The sequence below is a fragment of the Numida meleagris genome, chromosome 10 (assembly GCF_002078875.1).
Source record: "Numida meleagris isolate 19003 breed g44 Domestic line chromosome 10, NumMel1.0, whole genome shotgun sequence".
NCBI classification, from domain to species: Eukaryota; Metazoa; Chordata; class Aves; order Galliformes; family Numididae; genus Numida; species Numida meleagris.
Window position 1 is genome coordinate 10,751,137 of NC_034418.1, and position 23,480 is coordinate 10,774,616.

General features: G+C 41.1%; 2 protein-coding genes across 28 annotated transcripts in view; both read right to left on the reverse strand.

Moving 5' to 3' along the window:
- On the reverse strand, nucleotides 5,408–14,585 carry LOC110404138 (fatty acyl-CoA hydrolase precursor, medium chain). Of its 4 annotated transcripts, none has more exons than XM_021408140.1 (14): nucleotides 14,448–14,585; nucleotides 13,481–13,685; nucleotides 12,062–12,206; nucleotides 11,484–11,617; nucleotides 10,997–11,150; nucleotides 10,418–10,519; nucleotides 10,156–10,260; nucleotides 9,973–10,023; nucleotides 9,393–9,533; nucleotides 9,221–9,307; nucleotides 8,121–8,268; nucleotides 7,780–7,911; nucleotides 6,195–6,267; nucleotides 5,408–5,799 (listed from the first exon to the last, which is right to left on the reverse strand). In XM_021408140.1, exons 1-14 carry the CDS (start codon nucleotides 14,515–14,517, stop codon nucleotides 5,622–5,624), a joined length of 1,725 nt encoding a protein of 574 aa, XP_021263815.1. In that variant the 5' UTR covers nucleotides 14,518–14,585; the 3' UTR covers nucleotides 5,408–5,621. The 4 variants fall into 4 exon arrangements, with proteins under 4 accessions (XP_021263815.1, XP_021263817.1, XP_021263814.1 ...); XM_021408139.1 differs by lacking the exons at nucleotides 5,408–5,799; nucleotides 6,195–6,267 and adding exons at nucleotides 6,526–7,098; nucleotides 7,494–7,566; XM_021408142.1 differs by lacking the exon at nucleotides 9,973–10,023.
- Nucleotides 14,447–23,480, reverse strand: part of LOC110404137 (fatty acyl-CoA hydrolase precursor, medium chain-like) — an 84,396-nt gene continuing 75,362 nt past the window's right edge. For all 24 annotated transcript variants that reach the window (XM_021408112.1, XM_021408113.1, XM_021408119.1 and 21 more), the window contains 7 exons: nucleotides 23,369–23,467; nucleotides 22,748–22,888; nucleotides 20,630–20,710; nucleotides 19,610–19,757; nucleotides 18,805–18,954; nucleotides 17,707–17,779; nucleotides 14,447–17,542 (listed from right to left, as the gene is read on the reverse strand). In XM_021408112.1, the coding sequence (XP_021263787.1) occupies nucleotides 17,353–17,542; nucleotides 17,707–17,779; nucleotides 18,805–18,954; nucleotides 19,610–19,757; nucleotides 20,630–20,710; nucleotides 22,748–22,888; nucleotides 23,369–23,467 (882 nt within the window). In that variant the 3' untranslated portion in view covers nucleotides 14,447–17,352. The remainder of the gene's footprint in view (nucleotides 17,543–17,706; nucleotides 17,780–18,804; nucleotides 18,955–19,609; nucleotides 19,758–20,629; nucleotides 20,711–22,747; nucleotides 22,889–23,368; nucleotides 23,468–23,480) is intronic.

Genomic DNA, 23,480 nt, shown 5'->3' on the forward strand with positions numbered 1-23,480 from the left:
GAACATCAGGACGGGTTACTTCCAGGTGAACTCACATCTGTCAGCAAGAAAGCGCTGAATAGAAATCTATTCCCCATCTGTAACTAGGTGGCTACATTTGATTTTTGTTTCCACGCCCTGCCTTTATTTTCCTGGCTCTTTTTTTTTTTTCTTTTTTCTTTTTCTTATTCCTTTTGTTTGGCCAGTGTCAATAGATCTTACGCTAGAAGCCTGTTTTGTAATTACATGTCATGAAAATGCTCAGTTCTCAGAGACTGCATTTCTAGAGATTATTTGAGTGACTCACCCTTTTTTTCAGCTATGCGTGCTCCAAAACCCAGTGATTAGATCAGTTCTGCACAACGTATTAAGCACATAATAGCCCTGCGTGCTAAGGCTCTGTTCATGCATTCAGAAAAGATGCCTTTCTGCACACCCAGCTCATGTGGGCAAACCTGGGAAACTGAACTGGAATGCTCAGGGAGCAAATGTTCACAGTTCATAAACAATGTAGACAGGAGCTTCATGGTAGGCTTTTTTGGGCTATACAGATGCTCTTTGAGAGCCTTTTTTCTTGTATAGTTTCTCAAGAGTAAAGCTCTTGCCATGAAAACTGGGCTGTCTTTAGTCTGCACGTACAGTCATAAAGTTCTTGTCTGATCCATGTACGCACTGATAAACGCAAGGATTGGATACAGGTGCCTGGAGCTCAGATACTGGGGTTTAGCAGAAACTACCTTCTGCCTTATTTGTGTGATAAATATTTCCTTGAAGCAAAGGGCAGTACTCCAGAGCAGTAAACTCAGAACTCCCTTTTGCCTGATTGAATACCACTGCAAATTATCTCAGGATGTCCACCTACATTGGACTGGTGTTGTTCACTGTATTAGTAAACTGGTTCTACACAAGGTGAATCTACAGGAATCCCTTCTTGTGACACCTGCCTTCCGTCCTGACGGGCATGCATGCCTCAACTCACCCAAAACCCACAAACAACAGGAGGAGCCCTCTGCTACAAGGCCAAACAAGGTGTACTCCACTCATTGCCCTTTCCTTTCGCTGAACCAAACCTTACTGATTTCCACAAGCAATTTTTTTCCTATGTCCTGATCTTTCCAGTTTTCCAAAACTCTGCCCTCTACAATTTGCCTTATTGATCCCCTACATTCACTATTCTATCTTTCAAGCTTTACTCCTCAGTCATTCTTTGCTGCACTCTCTTTTTAATGCTCTCGTACACATTCATCAAAATGTCTCGGTCCATATCCCTTTTTCATCCCGTTCCAACCGAAATTGATACACAGCTTGAAGGCCAAAGGTAGCTGCCATCCTGAAATTACTGCTTGTGTAAACACTACCTGTACACTCCGCTCATCTCATGTAATAAAATAAACCAGTAGGGTCTAGATCTTTACCGCCTTGGCTGTGGAACCTTTGGCCTCAGGATCTACAAACTGGACTTAGATTTCTGCAAATGTGGAATCCTTACTCTAAGTGANTTGTAATCATGTTGCTTACCGGCAGCTTCTCCTGCTTCTCTGTAGAAACAGGCGTATATATATTCAGGTATAAGCAATCTTCAGACATCTGGAGACGAACTTTTTCTTTTCTATTAGTAGCCAGATCTGAAGTAAACTGTCCAGTTACTTTGTCCTGTAGACACCTGAAAGAATAAGAGAAATAACAAATAAAGGAGATAAAAACAATCTCACACTGATGAAGTGTAAATTATTTGTAATCTAGTAAAAAAACAGGTCTCCAGTACATTTCTTCAGCAGAAACACAAATCATTTTTTAAACTTATTCTTCCAATGAGATGGCATTGAGAGCTGTAAATAGGGGCCACAATCTACAGCAGAACATTTTGACACCAAATGTAATTTTGCATGTTTCAGAAGGTTACAGAAGCACACTTGCGGATTGATACAGCTATAAATCACTTGAATTAAAATGCATAATAATTATTATATAAGTTCAATACCTTTTTCTTTTTCCATTATAGGTATTAGGCAAGAGGCACTTAGAGAGGAAGAAGGAAAAGCTGAGTTAAATGCAAATAATATAGATTAGAACAGACCTGTCTTACATACAGGACATACTCAGAACATATTCAGAAGTCAATGGGAATTTTGACCTTCTCTGTATTTTCTCCCAGCATTTTCTCAGCTGCTTTCTGTTTCTGCTTCAAAGCTACACAGCCTATAAACATGACTAAGTAATGGCCAAATGCTCCCAAAAGAGCACACTGTCAGTCAGGTGTTGGTCCATATTCGCTCAGTTATGATGCCTATTAGAGAGCGCTCAATTAAAACAGCAGCTCATAAAGATTTCTTTAGAAATGCATTCATGGCCACAGTTGCGAGTGGGGGTGAGATGACAACAAGGAGTTAGTTTTTTTAGTTCCCGATCACCCTGTGTGTCAGTACCTTCAAACTGCAGGAAATACACAATCATTGAGAACGTAAATGGTTTTCTTGTTGCTTTACTCACATTGGTGGGTAGGAAGCGGCATCTCTGACACCTTTCCATGGCTCAGGTGGCTGGGGTTCAGAAAACCTGAGTGGTCCAACAGGAGGCTTAGCAAAAGGAAGTCCCAGAAAGACATTTACACTCCTCTCAGCTGCATTTACTTTCATTTGGTATCCTCGGGCAGTNGCCCTCACCGAGCCGGCCGCCATCTCGCGGCGCGTCCCCGCGGGCTGGTGGGAGCTTGACGGGTTCGGCGCCAAACCCGCGGCTGCGCTCAGGGAACACCGCTGCCTTCCAGCTGTAATTTCTGTCGTCTGCGAGCGGCTCTGCCACCCGCACCCGCTTAATCTAAGGCAGCCTTGCACAATTTCTCCTTGATAATCATTGAAACTATACGTCCTTTGAATTATCTCAGGCCATATGAAGCAATTAGAACCTTTGCAAGTTATGTAGACACCTTCACTCGATCACAAGCAGGCTTTACCAACATAATCTACATCAGGTTTTTACAGTTCTTAAATGTCTTGGTTACTTGAAAGCAGGATTTTACAAAACACACCTTTCTAGTGTAAGAATTGGATGTTGTTTCTGCATTAGATATCGAAAAAGGGGAATTGATCTAAAGAAGTACAGCACAACGTATTTTGTAACTTGCCCTTAGAAACAGATAGTTTGAAAAAGTAGAAATACCATATATTTCAGTAACATATTTTAGAAATATAGTTGTCGAATTATGTGATTAATTCTCACTAGTAAAACTGTAATAGTTGTGAGTAGTATGGGAATAGTATTGTGGACTAGAAAGCATGTTGTAAGGCTGTTCTGTTTGGATAAGAGACCCTCAGCAAAAGAAAAGCAGACTTGTCAAACATCAGAGAAGCCAGGGCCTCCACACAAGGCCGAATTGCTTTACTCTGTAGGTAGGTTGGGATACAACAGGCAGCATCAGGATGCCCCCCTCTATCCTCCTTCCACACTGATCTCTATCCAAGGATGAGCAGGTGTCCAGAAATAATGACCAAGTGCTGAGTAAGCAAGTGTTAGAAGTTAATTAATTAGCAATACACATGCTTAGCTAGGAACAATTTATGATCAACCAGTATCTGTATGTTTAGTTGAGCATCAGGAAGACTGTGAACCTGAAGTACTCAGCCAGTGAGGAACCAGGGGAGGAAAAGATAAGCGTCGGGTAATAGGGCATAAAAGATGGAACACTGCTTTCTGCAGGTGCTCCTGCTTGCAGGACGCTCACCATTGCAATTGTGAATAAAATCTGCTTCTATCAGAGATACCGTCCTGATCAATTCTTTGGATATTTCCAACACAGCTGAGGTGCCGTAACTATCACTTCTTACCAGGGCAAAAGAAATCAGATTTTTCTAGGATCGGGTAAGACCTTGCTTGAGCAGAACAGAAAGGTAACTCAAGGAAAAGGTACTCCAGGGCCAGGTTTAGGCTGATGTAATAAATCCTTGCTTTATTTTATGTATCAGCAAACATTGCTGACTGGAGCTAGGTAACCTGCAGAAGTGGTTTGTGATACTGCAAGCCAATCTTAAGAAACCCTGTAACCAACAGTCTCTAGCCACCCCCCTCTCCTGAAATTGCTGCCCTGCAGCACAACTTTTTACACCATCTGATAGGGACAGGACAAGGGGGAACGGCTTTAAACTAAAAGAGGAGATATTTAGGTTAGATGTTAGGAAGAAATTCTTTACTCAGAGGGTGATGAGGCGCTGGCACAGGCTGCCCAGAGAAGCTGTGGATGTCCCATCTCTGGAGGCACTGAAGGCCAGGCTGGATGGGTCCTTGGGCAGCCTGCTCTGGTGGGTGGCAACTCTACTGCCAGGGGAGTTGTAACAAAATTATCTTTAAGGTCCCCTGCAAATGAATCCATTCTATGATTCTGTGAACTGCTCAAGTGACTAATCTTCATTCACATCAGTGCCTGGCCAGGCAGCTTTGCTCAGCTGTCGCTGTGCTGTATCACAGGCTCAGTTTCATTCTCCTCTTTCTTCTTCCCATGCTTTGGGGCAGCAAGATCCAGGTGACCAGCTGTCTGTCACTCAGAAGGTGTGTAACCTTGGCCATCACTGATGCCAGCAGGCCTCATGCAAATCAACAGGGAAGCCCATATGATTATGCAAGCTATTCCTTGAACAAACAGATAGAAAGTACATGTATTCTTGGGCCCTGAACTCAGTGGAGGATTTCTGCATGCAGACTACACATTCTCTGCAGCTTTGCTTCCTAAACAAACTATCCAATTCAGAACTGGGCAGCCTGAAAACAGAGGCCACCTTGCTGTACAGAGGTACTTGGGCTGCCATGTCACTCACTGGACAGCTGAGAAATGATAAAGAAATAGAGAAGTGCCTGTCTTCTTCCCAGCCTGGTGCTCCCATCACATACAGCTTTTTGTGCCCACGACAGGCAGCCCCATGGCTGGGCAGGCCCCAGCTACTGCAGACTGCAGAGGGAGGCATCCCAGTTCTGCCAGTCCCACCCTGTCCAGTCTACACGTGGGAAGAAAAAACTCATGGTTCTCAGCTTGCGCTTTCAAAGAACTTCTTTGTTCAGACTTGTTAGTGGCTTTCACAACACCCACTTGGAATTAGCCTAAATTAGGTGAAAGAAAAAACATTCAAAAAATCAGAAGTACCAGGTATTTGTAACAGCTGACAGAACAGGAAAACACTTGTGATGCCATGGCTGTTTTCTGATGGAAGCTCTTCTCACAAGCTATTACCACTAAAAGAAAGTGGAAAGAGCCTGCAAGAATGGCAGCCTCAATCTTCTTGACAAAAAGACTGGAATGAATATACAACACATTTTGATACCTTTGACATATTCTGTATAACGTCCTATGGACGTCAATGCATTTACTGATTTTCCTCTCCTCCCTTCTCAAAGGAGCACCATTCAGTTTTGATATCCACAGAGAAGATACCATGGTCTGTTTGAACCTGAAAGACTGTTTATTTTTACCGGCTTGCTTCATTATTGATTTTTATTTCCATGAACATTTTGCACTTCCCTTGATTCTCCCTTTTCACTATGATCATGACAACAAATTACACATTAGTGAGTTAGAAAGTCAAGATTAAAATCTGCGTTCTGACATACTAAGTTTGACTTCAGGTTTTAAAAGGAAACAGTTTCTTCAGCAGCTCTCACAAATCTGTGCGCTCTCTCCTTCTTTCACCCCTCATTTGTTCTGTGAGCTGTGCCCAAAACTCCATTTTGTGTTCTTTCAGTTTCTTTGCTGCCTTTTGTATTACGTCTATCTCCAGGTATCTTTCATCCAGATCATACTGAGGCCAATGTACCAAGCCTTCCCCATTGGGATTTCTGGAAACAAAATAATGAAAAGTTAGCTTTTCATTTGTGCTCTGACTTCTCCACCTGAGGTCATTTCAGAAGACTAACGGGAGCTCAGATTACGTGATTCTAGCACTGGAACACTTGGATGTTTTTATCAAAATGCTCATCCCCGGAATAGGAAATAGTTAATAACTGCCATGACTTTGGGGTCTAATCCTCCACTGCAGACACAAAAAGCTCTTGGATTTTATTTTGGATTGCAGGCTCGCTTCCAAAGTTGTTCTTGCACTCACTGAGAGGAGAAACTATTTGCTTCAGTACTTAGCTTAAATTCGGCCACACTTCAAGGAACTACCATGCTGCTGCTATGCTTCAGGCAGCACAGGCCAAACTTGAGCTGCAGTTAGCATTACGGTTCTCACCCATTTCTAGCAAAGTTAGTCCAGTATTTCATAACAGTTCTGCTAAGTTTATTTTCTTCTTCGGTAGCATTCCCTGCAAAGCGAGAGAAGAAATGGCAACATTCAAAGATCAATAACCAAAAAACAGCAGTCAAATCAATTCCAATAGACTGTAACCAATTCTACAGCAATGGACATGTGGATTCTATTGTTTCTAAACAAAATTCTATTCTGAAAGTCCTCAGGAAAGTAAAATTAATAACAATGTTGTTTTAAAAAGAATCGTTAGGAAGCACAGATACATCACCAGCTAAGAACGGCTTTCCAAACACAAAGGCAATCTCANCAAGGAGGCTGTAAGAAGGACAATCAAGGACTCTCTTGATAAAGAAGGGTGGAATGAAAATACAACATATTCTGACACCTATGACATATCCCGTAAACATCATTTCTTATGGATTTCAATATACTCGCCCATTTCCCCTTGGATACCGTGGTCAGTTTGAACCTGAAAGACTGGTTTCTATTCCCGCTTGCTTCATTATTGATTTTTATTTCCATGTACACTTTGCACTTCCCTTGATTCTCCCTTTTCACTACAGGAGAGAATCAGGGGAAGTTTTCCTGTGATCATGACAACAAATTGGACATCAGTGAGTTAGAAAGTCAAGATTAAAATCTGCGTTCTGACAAATGAATATTCACCTTAGTTCAGGCTGTAAAGGGAAAACGTATCCTCTGCAGCTCTCACAAATCTGTGCGCTCTCTCCTTCTTTCACCCCTCATTTGTTCTGTGAGCTGTGCCCAAAACTCCATTTTGTGTTCTTTCAGTTTCTTTGCTGCCTTTTGTGTTACGTCTATCTCCAGGTATCTTTCATCCAGATCATACTGAGGCCAATGTACCAAGCCTTCCCCATTGGGATTCCTGGAAACAAAATAATGAAAAGTTAGCTTTTCATTTGTGCTCTGACTTCTCCACCTGAGGTCATTTCAGAAGACTAACGGGAGCTCAGATTACGTGATTCTAGCACCGGAACACTTGGATGTTTTTATCAAAATGCTCATCCCCGGAATAGGAAACAGTTAATAACTGCCATGACTTTGGGGTCTAATCCTCCACTGCAGACACAAAAAGCTCTTGGATTTTATTTGGGACTGCAGGCTCACTTCCAAAGTTGTTCTTGCACTCACGGAGAGGAGAAACCACGTGCTTCAGTACTTAACTTAAATTCTGCCACACTTCTAGGAACTACCATGCTGCTGCTATGCTTCAGGCAGCACAGGCCAAACTTGAGCTGCAGTTAGCATTACGGTTCTCACCCATTTCTAGCAAAGTTAGTCCAGTATTTCATAACAGTTCTGCTAAGTTTATCTTCTTCTTCGGTAGCATTCCCTGCAAAGCGAGAGAAGAAATGGCAACATTCAAAGATCAATAACCAAAAAACAGCAGTCAAATCAATTCCAATAGACTGTAACCAATTCTACAGCAATGGACATGTGGATTCTATTGTTTCTAAACAAAATTCTATTCTGAAAGTCCTCAGGAAAGTAAAATTAATAACAATGTTGTTTTAAAAAGAATCGTTAGGAAGCACAGATACATCACCAGCTAAGAACGGCTTTCCAAACACAAAGGCAATCTCATCTCCATGATCAGCTTTTACAAACTCTGGCACGACACCTGTGGCTGAGCTTGGTCGATGCTGAAATTCGTAAAAGTAGACTGGGTGTCCAGCATCTAGCAGAAAATAAAATTAAGAAGAAGTGTGCTAGCGTTGCAAACGCCTGCCATCCATGATGATAAACTTCCACCACAAGCTATTTTGATAAAATGAAAACACTATCAGTTCTTCTGATAATGTAGTGTGATACGTACATAATTGCCACAGACACGCTCAGGGACAGAAGACAACGTTTGTTTGAACAGATGCTGAATTAGAGACTCACCTCTATGGTATCTAGCCACTTCAACGGATGGGAAAACAAAGAAAGGGTCTGCTAATGCATCAAGAAGGCCATCTCGCACCTGAGCACGGCTCTCTGCTTTTCCCATGTATTCACTGAATATGAGATCAGCAGTGACAGAAGTAACATTCTGAAACGAACAAGAAAGATACGTTTTTATAATGAGAACCAATACTAAAAGCAGTAAGAGTACAAACTGAATGTGCCATCTGCATGTCTCTGGGGAGACCCCAAACATTACCATCTTTCAGAGAAAATCCCCTACTGTGCCCAAGTGTACCTCACAGTTCTCTGAGGTGCACCTTTACCTAACACAGATGTTCTCAGGGAAAAGAGATTTGCAAGATCACAAAGGATGTCCTCAAATATCTTCAGATAAACAGCAACTGCTAAGGTGAAGCTAATAGATAGATATGGTAGTGTGTTCTTCCTGTTGTGGAAACAAGCCTCGTAAGAGAAAACAAATCCTGCTGGCTTTCATAACATCCTTTTCTTGCTGCAGACGGCCATAACTTACTCCCTTTCAGAACAATCCTGGGCTTTGCCATTCCAAGATACGATAGATACCTATGGCTCTAAACGGCCCTTTACAAGTACTGGCTATGTTTATCAAGTTCTTAATCCTTACCTATTAATCGGCAATTTTTTATGTTTAGTAGTGGCAGGAGAGCACAAAGCAAGCAGAAAGCTGAGAGCTTTGTAAATCACAGGGAAGCAAAACCTCTGATGCCTACGTGCAGGTCTCTTGCTGCTATTCTAAGCATTCCAAGGTGTCCTTTCTCGTCTCCATGTGAAGCCGCAGAAAGGCCTGTGAGTTCTGTCAGCGTTGTGTCATAACTGCCAGTACCACACATATTTTGGCTAACCCAGGGTATCTTGAATGTCATGGGACCTACGTTTAGTTACCTGCATCGCTCCTGGATTTCCACAGAACTCCTTTTTAAAAAGTTGGGCCATTCAGGATAGAGATTTAGAGGACCTGTGTTCTGTGTTGATCAATCACTATCAGCGATATGGAACGTGAACATGGAATTATCCCAGTGAAGAAGTAGCACTGGGTTATTCTGGAAATGGTCTCTTACCTTAAAAGATAATGCTAATGTGCTCTGTAATATTTGACGGGCAACTTCTTTGTCCAGACCGTCTCTAAAATCGGGAATTATTATTGCCTGAATGACAAAGAGAATAAATATACATGAGAAAATCTTATATTCAGAAACTTATATTTAAATAAAGCCATTATACATCTCTTACTTTAGGAATTACCCATCCAAATTCACAGTTATTTACTCCTATCATATACGGGACTGCATTGATTGCTTTTTCAGACAGTAATTGACTGGGACTCTTCGGAAAAAATACACCATCAACATATGAACTGATGAACATGGACGTCTAGAGAAACATAAACAAAGAAACAAAGTAAAAGCTTCACCAAGGGAATGTACCAAGTGAAAATATAAGTAGTAATAGTATTCAAGCTCTATTAATTTCCCTCAATAGACGTTTTGAACCAGAGAAGATTTGTGAAGATTAGCAATCTATTTAGAATATTTATGAAATGTAGATTACTGTCAACTTACATCTCCTCTTAGTTAGTACAATGCTAGTATAAATGTGTGAAGAGGTGAGAGAAAATCAATGTTGAAACCGCAAAGGAACAGGAAACCCAGCACTATTATGAGAAATTTAGAGGACATAATTATGATGATAAGAGATGTTCAGGTTCTCCTGGAGAAACTGTGACATTTCATACTCTTGTTTCCTCCTTTGGCAGAACCTGACAGTGAAACACATGCAGCTCAGTGCCCACACAGAATTAAAGAGAAAGAACCTGTTCACAATTTTCAGATGGGGTATAGCATAGCTTCAGTGTTGTCATATCCTGAAAAGGTAAAGAAGGGACAGATGTTAGATATACTTCAAGTTCTTTTAACATTACAAGACATATATAGCATGCTCTGTTAGGATAAAATCTGAAATGTCATTCATATGCAAGGAGTACAATCTCACCTACCATTTTTAGCGTTATCTGTTCTATCTCTTCCTCTGTTTGTTCTCTTAAGCACTCAACCAGAGCAGCTGAACTGGATGTTTCACAGCCAGCTGCAGCCGCAATTCTCTGCAATCAATAAGAATGAGAAACATTTTCATTCACTAACTATCCATATAGTGTGGTTGCAGCACCACAAGAAAGAAAATCTAGATCCACTTTTTGGAAAAAATTATTTAAATTGTGTAAATCTATCAGAAAATAAAAAATGCCACATAATACTCACTTGTGCTTCCTCCTCAGGCTTTTCAGTGAATAAAGTCCTGATTGCAGTTCCACTCTCGGAAATGGCCTTATGGAACAAGCCCTTTGCCAGCGGAGATAAAATCTGGGAAAAAAAGCACCAACCAGAAACAAGAACAAGCATTATTGGAAATACATTCTGATCACTGACATAGAATTTCAATATCAGAAACTGCCTTTTTTGAAAAAATCTCTTAAGACTGCTACTCTGTAGCCTCTGATCATAGTTCAGTTGTGCAAAGGTTTTTGGCAGCACTATCAGGGACAAGTTCATGCCTAGATGATGTGGGTACAAAACGAACACTTTCAACACGCAGAAGCTGCATTGCAATCACACTGAATATTAGGCCGAGGTGATGTGTGGTTTAAACTAAAGCCATCCATTTTTTTTCTATGATTTTTCATGAAGGTACTAAGAATGACCATGGACAGTGGGTGTTTTTCTCAAATAATTAACATTCATGCTTGTCGTGAACTTCAGCCTACTTTGCAGGGGGGTTGGACGTGATGATCTATGGAGATCCCTTAAAACCCCTACAATTCTGTGAGTCTGTGAACTCACCAGAGCAGAAACACTGATTCCTCCTGCAGATTCTCCACAGATGGTGACAGATCCTGGGTCTCCTCCAAAATGAATGATGTTTTCCTGAATCCACTGAAGAGCTGCCACTTGATCCAAATACCCCCAGTTACCGCGAGCATGCTCATCACCTGTGCTAGAAAGAAAAAACAGATTTCTTTAAATGCTTGATGTAAAAAAACATCGTATAGATAAATACAATCTGCAGCATAAGAAATCAGCTGTGAAAGAGCCTCTCTACGTAACTTAAAAAGAAATAGCTTGAAATGGGTTGAGATCAGAGCAGCAATCAAGCCGGAACTGCCTCTGAACCAGTTCTGGAACTTGTATGTTGTTCCAAGCTGTTGCATGTGGAATTAAGAAACACGGAGATTGTTTCAAAAGCAAGCATTCTACAGGTCTTTTCACAACGGATTTGCACACAAAATTTTGGGGATAGCTTATTAAAAACAGAGACAGCAGATCTTACCTAAAGTATCCAACAATACCCAGCCTGTACTGAATGGTTACAACAACCACGTTGTCAAAGGCCGCTAATGCTGAACCATCATAGGTTGAAGCTGCTCCAAGAACTAATCCACCTCCATGGATCCATACAAAGACCTGGAAGGGGAATAAACAGAAGCAACTCAGCACAGGGAAGAGCTCCCTGTGATACAGACTAAATGTCCTAGTTTGCGCCGTTTCACTCATGAGTCCTTCGCATTACTTTTCACAAATGGTCAGCGTCTTTCCAACTGGAGCCTGACAGCCTTACAACAGGCACTGATTTCATTACATACTTGAGTTTTACCAGTGCCTCTTGGCATTTTAAAAGGTTATTTACAGGACATCAAACACTACCTACGTAAAGAGTCAGCAAGATTTTATTTGTAAATCGTTCAAAACTGTACCAGTATGTCCACAAACTGTATAGGTTGTAAGTTTGCTGTAAAAGTATTGTGATCCTCAGGAAGCTGGTAGAAGATTCAAGGTCAGGTTGAATTTGTCACATCAAATCACAGAGGCCATCAAGCTTGCTGGATGTTTTGTAATCATGTTGCTTACCGGCAGCTTCTCCTGTTTCTCTGTAGAAACAGGCATATATATATTCAGGTATAAGCAATCTTCAGACATCTGGAGACGAACTTTTTCTTTTCTATTAGTAACAGCATCTGAAACAAACTGTCCAGCTACTTTGTTCTGTAGACACCTGAAAGAATAAGAGAAATAACAATCAACAGATATAAGTAACAAACATCTCAAAGCTATGAAGTGTAGCTTCTTTGTGAAGTACAAATCTCTAGCACATTTCTAGGTTGCTGGCAACAGAAAATATACAATAAAGTTTTAACTTCTAATATGTTTTCTGCCATTGCCAGTTGGCATGGCTAGACATCTAAAAAGGGGCCACAATCTACAGCAGAACATTTTGACACCAGATGTAAGTTTGCATGTTTCAGAAGTTTACAGAAGTATACTCGCAGATGAATATACTACAAATGAATGCCATTAAAATGCATAATATTCTATATACTAACATATATAACTTCAATAACTTTTTGAATGGTAATTAGTCGACGCTCGGCTGAGCATGAGCCAGCAGTGTGCCCAGGTGGCCAAGAAGGCCAGTGGCATCCTGGCTTGTATCAGAAATAGTGTTTACAGCAGGAGTAAGGAAGTCATTCTCCCTCTGTACTCAGCCCTAATGAGGCCCCACCTCGAGTACTGTGTCCAGTTTTGGGCCCCTCACTGTAAAAAAGACATTGAGGCCCTGGAGCGTGTTCAGAGGAGGGCGACGAAGCTGGTGAGGGGTCTGGAGCACAGGCCTTATGAGGAGCGGCTGAGGGAGCTGGGATTGTTCAGTCTGGAGAAGAGGAGGCTCAGGGGAGACCTCNGGTTGAGTCACCGTCCCTGGAGGTGTTCAAGAAACGTTTAGATATAGCGTTGAGAGACCTGGTTTAGTGGGGTTACGTTGGTGGTAGGTGGATGGTTGGACTAGGTGATCTTGTAGGTCTTTTCCAACCTAGCTAATTCTATGATTCTATGATTCTATGATTCTTAGGCTCGAGGTGCTAAAGAAGGACCGCAGTACAAGGGGAGTTTCTTACACGTCCTGTTAAGCATGTGACTCGGTGGTATTTTCTCCCAGCATTTTCTCAGCTGCTTTCTGTTTCTGCTTGAAAGCTACACAGCCCATAAACACGACTAAGTAATGGCCAAATGCTCCCAAAAGAGCACACTGTCAGTCAGGTGTTGGTCCATATTCGCTCAGTTATGATGCCTATTAGAGAGCACTCAATTAAAACAGCAGCTCATAAAGATTTCTTTAGAAATGCATTCATGGCCGCAGTTGCGAGTGGGGGTGAGATGACAACAAGGAGTTGTTTTTTTCAGTTCCCGATCACCCTGTGTGTCAGTACCTTCAAACTGCAGGAAATACACAATCATTGAGAACGTAAATGGTTTTCTTGTTGCTTTACTCACATTGGTGGGTAGGAAGCGGCATCTCTGACACCTTTCCATGGCTCAGGTGGCTGGGGTTCAGAAAACCTGAGTGGTCCAACAGGAGGCTTAGCAAAAGGAAGTCCCAGAAAGACATTTACACTCCTCTCAGCTGCATTTACTTTCATTTGGTATCCTCGGGCAGTCCCATACCTGGTCACCACTTCTGGTTGCTCTGCTTTTTGTCCTGGGGGTTGCGTGCACAAAATCACATCACGGACTGGTCTACTAGTCAGCAACTGAAAGCCTTCTGAGAGCTTGGGCTACCTGAATATGCACCTTCTGTTTGTTTCAGCAACTCGTTTTCAAACACAGCCCTTCAACAAACTCCAACTGCTACAGATGACGTTAGTTCAGCCTTCATTCTGATAGCGTTCCCATGCATAATCTCCCGCACCTATACCATGCCTGCAGCATATAATTGTCTTATTCTCCACACACATCAGTAACTGTGTGTACATCGTTATCGTTATGTAAAAGTCCATCAGGCTGCTGTCATTAAGAAAAGGCATTTCCTGATTTAGAACTGGATTTGGGAATCTGGATAGTACCTACAGACAAACAAAAAAAGTTCTACCATGCCTGGAAACAGCCTGGCTCACACAAATGGTGTACACAGTCAGGTGAGATTTACTTCAATCTAAGTGTGAAAATCCTCAGAATCAAACAACAAACATGGCATATTGGAGTCTCTGACTCGGCAGGCAAGATTTCGCAACAGGGATTTAGTTTTGCTAGCTGTACATTAAAAAAGAAGTAAATAACCAAATGCCTGAAAACAGACCACAGGATGAAACAAAGAGCTCTTTGCTGCTCAGACCTCAGTTCTGTGCAGCAGGGTTGGGAGTCCAGGTCCTCCGTTAGGCTGGGACTCCCACGGGTAAGCAAGCTGCACACGTGCTCTAACTCCTCACAGCAGGCAACAGGGAGAAACATTTTGCAAGCTTACCAGTAGCTACAAGTGCTGTGAGCCCGGCGGTGAGAATCAAGGACAGCAGCGCGTTCTTCTCACTTGCCATTTTGCAGCCTACTCACACGTTTACCAACCCGGTGCGCCGCCTTTAGTACTCTGTGCAGTACAGCTGTTGCGCAAGACAAACACTGATTTGGAAAAGCAGTGCTCAGGCTGTGAACCAGATTGGCCGGGGCCAGCCTTCAGCAACTGTCATGACGGTATGGCACTCCTCCAAGGGGAGCGTAACGCCGCTTGTCCGTACGTGGGAATAGGGAAACCTTCAGCTGTGCAGAATGGCCCCACAAGTTTCATACCGGCTGCCTAGGGCTCCTTCTAACTCTTATTCAAGGATTTGCTTAAAAATGCACCGAAAGCAGTCCTTGTGACACCTGCAGATTCTTCCCAATGCAGTACCTTTACCATTACCGTCTTCAGCAGTTAGGTTAGGACTTACTTTCACTACACAGTGAACCAACCAGGAAAACTCTCCTACTAATGCATATTTTCTGACAAAAGCAGTACAGGAAAAATCCTAGCTTTTCCTGCAGGGTCAGTTCTCCACCCGCCACTCCGTCCTGTGCTTTCAGAAAAGTTTGGCCGGTATCTCACCGTGCACGAGTTTTGCAACAGCAAAGAGAAGTTTTCTCAGCTATTGCAGTACAGGAGCCACATTCAAGGATTTGAGTGGTAAAAACACATTTAATCCTCTGAAACATCAGGAAGGGTTACTTCCAGGTGAACTCACATCTATTCTTGGGCATGATATAAAAGACAAGCTAGAAAGCGCTGAATAGAAATCTATTCCCCATCTGTAACTAGGTGGCTGCGTTTGATTTTTGTTTCCATGCTCTGCCTTTGTTTTCCTGGCTCTATTTTTTCTTGTTTTGCCAATGTCAATAGACCTTGACCTAGGAACCCTGTTTTGCAATTGCATGTCAGGAAAGGAGACTCAACCTTTTTTTCAGCTATGCGTGCCCCAAAACCCAGTGATTAGATCAGTTCTGTACAATGTATTAAGCACGTAATAGCCCTGTGTGCTAAAGCTCATGCATTCAGAAAAGATGCTTTACTGCACATCCGCTTCAGTATGCTTGCACAGATGTGATTTACAACTCAAGTAGGAAAATCTGGGAAACTAACCTGGACCGTAAACTGGTTCACAAATAATGTGGACATGAGCCTCACTGTATTCTAATTTTGGGTTCTGTAGATGTCCCTTGAGAACCTTTCTTTGTTTTGTTCTGTACCTCAAGAGTAGAATTCATGCCAAGAAAACAGGCATGACCATAGTCTGCACTGTAATGCACTTAAAGTCGGTACCCTCTTGATCCAGATAGAGAATCATAAAATCATAGAATAGATCAGGTTGGAGAGACTGCAAAGCTCATCTTGTCCAATCATCAATCAACCACCACCATACTCACTAAACCATGCCCCTAAGTGCCACAACTACTCTTCAGTCATTCACTGTTGCACTCTTTTTTGTGCTCAGGTACATATTCTGCAAAATGTCTCGGTCCATATCCCATCCACACTCACATCGATACACAACTTGAAGGCCATCCTGAAATTACTGCTTGTGTAAACGCTATCTGTACACTCCGCTCATCTCATGTAATAAAATAAACCAAATGGGACTAGATCTTTACCGCCTTGGCTGTGGAGCCTTTGGCCTCAGGATCTACAAACTGGACTTAGATTTCTGCAAATGTGGAATCCTTACTCTAAGTGACACAAACTAAACTAGAGGGATCTGGAGACAGTGCTACATACCTGGCAGGTGGAATTCTTGAGTCCTGCCTGGCATTTGATTTTAACAGAGAACATTTTGCAGCTTATGTTCAATCAGTGAACAATGCTCAAGTAAGAAAAATCCTGCCACGTGATGACATTTGTCTCTTGCACCCTAATGTACTGCTACCTTTCTTGATATCAGAAGCTGAAAAATAGAGACAAATATCACGTCTACAGGCACATAGCTAAAACAGAGCTCACAAACACATTTTGATTCAAGTACGTACGGTAGAAATGGACAGAAATCTGCATTTAAAACACAGTCAATGCTGAAATGACGTGATCGAGACTTGTTCTTGGCAGACCAAGTGGAAAAGGGCGCTGGAATAATTCTGGTAAATGAAATCTCACCCCAGTGCTAGTAATGAAGGCCTGAGACCCAGTGCTAAGAGACACTCTGGAACTGACAGATGGCACAGAGCGCAGCCTGCAGCGCCACGTAAATAAAGCACCGTGGAAAATACAGAAACTGCAAAACAATGCTAGCACCGCCGATCTTTCTAAGGCAGTTATTGCTAATCTAAAAGGAAAGAAACTGGGGGTGGCGGAGACTGCTTCTCCCCTTTCCTAATGTTTAGGAGCAATCTGAATTCCTGCACTGCACTACTGTTTCAGACGAGGTACCGCAACAGGCAGAAATATACTACTGTCTCAGCTGTACAACTCACTTACGGAACAGAACTTTCTTTAAACATTCCAGAGGACATTTCTGTGTGTGAATCAGACCAAAACCTCTGTAACATCACCGGTATATCTGACATAAGGAAGCCAGTTTTACTTGCAAATCAGGTCTTTATTGATTTAACTTTATTAACACAACACTGCTGCTGCGTCCTCCTTCAGCAATGGCAAAGCGACAGAAAAACTGCTCCTGAGGAGCAGACAGATGTGTTATCTATATTGAATGGGGGAGGCTTCTGTTGCGGACATGAACCGAGGGAAAAGCAAAGGATCACAAAGTAGGACCACAGCAATAATTACAGCAAAGAATCGTAACTATGAGAACTGCAAAGGAGTTCTCATATTTTATCCTAAAAAATAATTTAAATTATTTCTTTTGCTACCCTATTTAGGGTATGCCTATTATGCATGCTTAGGCGGTAAATTATAACTCTAAATTAACTTTCTTGTTTGCCATTCTTTCCCTAGTTGGCTTTTCAAACATCACCTTTTCCCAGAAGTCTACCTTCTTTTCCTTCAACTTTCTGGCTTTCTTTTGTTTTAGATTTATCTCCAGGTATTCTTCATTTAGATTATACGATGGCCATTCAGCTAGACCTTCCCCATTAGGATTCCTGTAAACAATATGAAAGGAAGTGTAAATACCCTCTCCAGTCCTTTGGGGAATTCAATAACAGCAATTAATAATGAATCGATAATACAACTCACTCAGTATGGAATCATTACAAACTAGCTATAATATTTTTATAATATTGTGTCTCATTAATCTCATTCTCACCCGTTTCGAGCAAAGTTAGCCCAGTACTTCATCAGAGTTCTGCTAAGGTTCTTTTCTTCCTCTATAGCTTCATCTGACAAATAAAAAACAGTATTTTTGTCAATAAACATTTTAGTCTTGATAGAACTTCCTGGCTATAACAAAAGCACCGTACCTGAAATACATTAGCAATCCCGTAATCACAGAGAGAAGATTTCAGGACTACAGAAATCATCAAGAGAAATGTCATGAATGACATCAGCATAATTTTTCTACAGGCAGGGTAACTGAGATATGAGGAAGTAAAGAGATTTGCCTCCTGAGGAGGTGGCACCTTTTACTTAACCATTCAGTGATGAGCACATTCACACCTTGGGCTGTGGCAACATAGGATTCTGCCTGAAGGAGCCAGAGCCCGTGCTTCCAAAATCCTATGAGAATGCCCAAACTGTTACGGCAAAGGCAATTTGGCGAGCACGTTCTTAGTTCTTCCTCAATGGACCAGTTCCATTTTTAAAGAAAAGATGACTTATTAACTGAGTCATGGGACAAAAGAAACTTTAACCTAAGTCTTAGATCTTCACGCTGAAATCATAACACTGATGTTTTTGCCTTGCTCTAATGAACACAAGCTGGAACACTATGCAAAAGAGATTGTAACCCATTGTCGGGGGCCTGAAAGCCAGTCAGATTTCCCAGAAAAGAGGACACATTACTCTAAATTTCTCTAGCAAAGCAGAGAGGATAGATTTCCTGCTTTCTTAGTACCCTGCCAGAGATTTAAGCAATCTTTCCCTCAATTTATTTTTCAATCAGAGCTCTAGGGCAAATTCATGAACAGTGTTGGTATAATGTCAGAAAATTTTGCTATAAAACATCATTATTTGCTAAATTGTTTGCAGCATATATAACTTCCTGTGCTTCATAAAGAGCGAACTGTATGTGATAAAGAATGGAGAATACAGTAATGTCGAACAAATTCAAACAAGAGAAAGAGTTATATTTTGGTCTCACTGCTAGTAAGTGCACTATAATTGGATTAAATTCAAGTACCAATACTGAATAATTTCAGTACTGTGAGAGTAATTTATAAACGAATACTGATGTTTAATTTCTTACCCCGTAGTCTTATGTCACCTGCCAGATAAGGTCCTCCAAAGACAAAGCCAACTTCATCTCCATGATCGGCTTTCACATACTCTGGTTTAGTATCCCAGTATGAAGTAGGACGATGCTGATACTCAAAGAAGTAGGTAGGAGCTCCAGACTCTAGAAGATGTAACACTTAAAGAGTTATAGGAGAAGCACATAAGTATTACTCTAAATATGCCCAGTACTTTACAGGCAACCGGGCACATTTCTGAATGTAAAACTACTCTCAAATACATATTCTTATCTTTAATTAAAAATGAAGAATGCATGGTATTAAGACAATGAAAAATTCACCTCAGGAATACTGACAGAAAACAAAATCCAGTTATTTCCCAGTTCTGGAAAGCCATACCAGCCATACCAGTTTTTGGTATGGCTTGCCTACGCTTAGATGTCATAAAGGTTCCAGACTACAGAGCTGCTGACTTTCCAAGCGGTAGTGGGATAAAGGGGAAATTCCAGGTTCCTTTAATGTTTTTTAATTTTAAGCTTTTATACTTCACATAGCAAACATCTGCTTGTGTTATCCTTTTCTTATCTCAGTGTACTGTAAGCCCAAGCACAAAACACTAGTACAAAGGTAAAGACATCATTTGCTTGATCTTGTCCTGTACACCTAAATCATCCTTCATTCTCAAAGATCCCAGTGGGAATTTCAAGAAGTGTTACCTACACAACAGGATTTGTTTCTACACCATTTAATTCAGCATGCAGTAAAAAGTTTGAGTGTCCTATTTTAAGACTGTTTGAAAGAGAGTGTTCATGAGCTCACCCCGGTAATAACTCAGTGCTTTAATGGATGGTATGACAATAATGACATCCCCCAGCAATTCCAGAAATTGGTCCCGTAGCTCAGCAGGATCATCTGTGTTTCCCAGATATTCATCCATTATTACAGGCAACAATTCTGCTGGTAAATTCTAAATAAATTAAAAAGAAAAAAAAAAAGGGGTGGGGGAAAACACAGAAAAACTATCACTTTGAATTAGCAGCTAAAAATGCCATGTTTTAAACTTCGGAGATTCTGCAAAGGTAGAAAAGTGCAGGGTAGCACCCATACTGATGGAAAAGCATGATGGCAAACAAAACTCATTTACGTTTTTTGTGGAAAGCAAAACAAACAACACAACATGTCTCAGATAAAATTTACAACAGGTTTACACAGGTTAAAACTCTCTAGGAATCAGTTAATTTCCAGAAGTTTGCAATTTCACCCATCCTGATAATGCCTTTAGCATCTGTTTTCTTCAGGAGAAAATAGACCGGAATAACAAGTTTGAGTTCTTGAAAGATGTGTGGACTATTAGACTGCAGGGCAAGACCATCAGGATCTCTAAACACAGCTTAGGTTGTTAGTGTTAGAATTTATTGTTTGACAGGTACATTTCAAAACAAAGAGTGTGAAGTATTTTCAGTAACTACTTAAAAAGCTATATTTAATTTACTGAAAATCCCTGCCTTGAAACCCATTAGCCAGGAGAGTGGATATCAAATACATACTATTACAGTAATCCTACATACAAATACACAACGCAAAAATGTTGGTTCAGATGTCTTGATGGAAAAAGTTATTTCCTAGAATCTAGGCCTGACTCAACCCTATCTCTGATTAGCTCCATACACTGTAGTACTGCCAGCTTTGCTAGGATTCTCCTCAAATCATAACGTTACCTTAAGCCTTAGTAACACTATGCGCAAGCAGAAAATTAAAGAACACTGAACTTCACAAATCTGGTGTATGTACCAAAAAGAGGTTTTACTTCTTAAATTAGATTAGTGCAACAATTCTTACCATCATCGGTAGTAGATATTCTAAAGCTGAAGCAATTGATTTTTTATCTCCCACATCCCTCAAAGCTGGTATTGTTGACGTCTGCACAGAAAAAAAAGAATGCTGCTAGAGCCATTTAACTTCTCCAAAGTTTTAATATCTTAACAAATTTATTCCACTTTATTACTACTTGTATTTATTTTTGAAGCATCATATCATATGCAAAAACATAGGATAATGCAGCAACTGTCTTCAAGAGCTTGTATTTACTGCAGCATATGTTTCATTCATGAAGTTACTACATAAGCCATTCTAACTATGTACTTCATCCTTAAATCAACAAACATTGTTAAGAAATGTGTAAGACTAGGGAGCATTAGGGAAATACTTAAACAAGCTTGTTGTGTCTCAAAGGCTTATCTTCCCTCAAGTAGGGGAGATCCTACTTGGATCACTACGGTTGTTTGAAACCTTTTAAAATAAGGCAACGTTCCTCCTCTTTTATGACAATACGTAAAATGACTAATCTCTCTGAAAAATAAATTAGAACAGGTTTCTCTCTACATTTTTCTTATTGCACTCAATACCACCACACTCCCAGAGGCTTGTGAATACTATGTAAATTCAGAACAAATGCATATATTACCAAGCAAAGCATGAATACTTATAAAATAAAGAGGATAAGACAGGACAAATCCATCCGCAACATTTTGCTGCACTATATAGCAACTGTTCTCTTGAAGTTACCCACAGAATTCCTATGTAAAAGGATTTATGCACTGAGAGAAAGTGGGATACCCATATTAACGCTGTACGCTGCTCACATCCAAGATTTTCAAACAACAGATCTTACCGCATAACAGAATCACAGAATTGTAGGGGTTGGAAAGGACCTCCAGAGATCATCGAGTCCAACACCCCTGCAAAGCAGGCTCCCTACAGCAGGCTGCACAGGTAGGCATCCAGGCAGGTCTTGAATATCTCCAGAGAAGGAGAGTCCGCAGCCTCCCCACGCAGCCTGTTCCAGTGCTCTGTCACCTCACTGTGAAGAAGTTCCTTCACATATTGGTGAGGAGCTTCCTATGCTCAAGTTTATGGCTGTTTCCCCTTGTCCTGTCCCCACAGACCACTGAAAAGAAGTTGGCCATGTCTCTTTGACTCCCACACTTAAGAAATTTATAAACATTAATAAGATCGCCTCTGAGTCTTCTTTTCTCAAGGCTGAACAGACCCAGGTCGCTCACCCTTTCCTCACAGGGAGATGCTCCAGGCCCTTTATCAACTTTGTGGCCCTCCGCTGGACCCTCTCCAGGAGATCCCTGTCTTTTTTTGTACTAGGGAGGCCAGAACTGGATACAGTACTCCAGGTGAGGCCTGACCAGGGCAGAGTAGAAGGCGAGGATCACCTCCCTTGACCTGCCGGCCATGCTCCTTTTAATGCACCCCAGGATCCCATTGGCCTTCTTGGCCACCAGACCACACTGCTGGCTCATGGCCAACCTGCCATCCATCAGGACCCCCAGGTCCTTCTCCGCAGAGCTCCTCTCCAGCAGGTCATGTCCCAGCCTGTACTGATACCTGCAGTTATTCCTTCCCAGGTGCAAGACTCTACACTTGCTTCTGGTAAACCTCATCTGGTTTATTGCTGCCCAGCTCTAACAATGAATACAGGAGCAACAACACAACCAGCAGTCATCAGAGTTCATAACATAAGAGGTAAGCTGCTTACTGTGACCAGTGTAGCATTTTTAAATGTTCAGTGTATTGATCCTGTAATCTGTGTTGGTAACATCAGTGTGTTTGTTGTGGGGGAAAAGATTGTTTTTATTTTGCAGTGTAATAAGCTCATGACTGCAGCATTATTGTTCACTTTCTCTGCCTGGATAAGGGATTACATTTTCTGGAAAATGTTATATATTACTGACAGTTCAGCATGCAGGATGCAGCCTCTCTTGCTGCTTTGTGATCAGCTGATTCTGGGTCTCTACCAAATCAGAATGAAAGCAAAATTTGCTTTGTATATATTCTCATCAGTGCATATGTAAAAAGCATCCTACCAGCAAAGACCTCATCTACTCTTCTCAGAATCACCTGCATTATTTAATACCAGCATTCCAAAAAATGAAGATGTTAAATTACAGATCTCATATTCCAGCCAAATTCATTATTGGTGACTCCTATCATAAATGGAACCATGTTAAATTCTTTGCCAGCCAATATATCTTCAGGTGACTTATGAAGAAATACTCCATCCAGAACTAAGGGTAGAAATGGGATTTCCTGAAGGAGTAGAAAAAAGATCAAATTACTCGTTAATAGTATTTTTCCTTTTTCCTTCAAATCACATAATAAAACATCCACGTTTAGTGTTCCAGGTACAAAAAAGGGCTTCAGGAAATCTGGGTACCTATGGCCACTGTAACACAGAATTAGAGTTTTGCACAACAGTATGAAATGCTAGCCCACTTGGGGCATGTTAAGATGTAATTTAATGGTTTCCTGATCCTGTACTGTTTCCAATTGGCATTTAAATGTACTTACGCTTGAGTCTTGCACACAACTTTATAGTTGTTGCAATACTTCACTGAAAATTCTCTAGAAGATGTCTGTGAGATAATTTGAATATTTGGGGGTATTATGACAAAAATTCATAAAAATTAACTTTGGAACAGGCCAATTATTAACTCTGGTCAGAAGCTGACCTGAAGTTTTGCAAGTGTGCCATTAAAAAAAACTGTTACTAAGTAAAATTTCACTTACCGTACTGTTAAAGACTATATCCATTGCTTCCTGGTTCCTCAAGCAGTTTAATAGTGAGAGTGAACTGCTAGTCTCACACTTAAATATACTTGCAATTTTCTGAAAATTATTA

What these genes read in the sequence shown, in the direction of transcription:
- LOC110404138 (XM_021408140.1), bottom strand. Translation starts at nt 14,517, where the DNA reads ATGGCAAGTGAGAAGAACGCGCTGCTGTCCTTGATTCTCACCGCCGGG. An exon ending in CACAGCACTTGTAGCTACTG is followed by an intron (nt 13,686 to 14,447) that starts GTAAGCTTGCAA and finishes CGCAACCCCCAG; the next exon opens with GACAAAAAGCAGAGCAACCA. An exon ending in TGGAAAGCCGTTCTTAGCTG is followed by an intron (nt 6,268 to 7,779) that starts GTGATGTATCTG and finishes CTCGCTTTGCAG; the next exon opens with GGAATGCTACCGAAGAAGAA.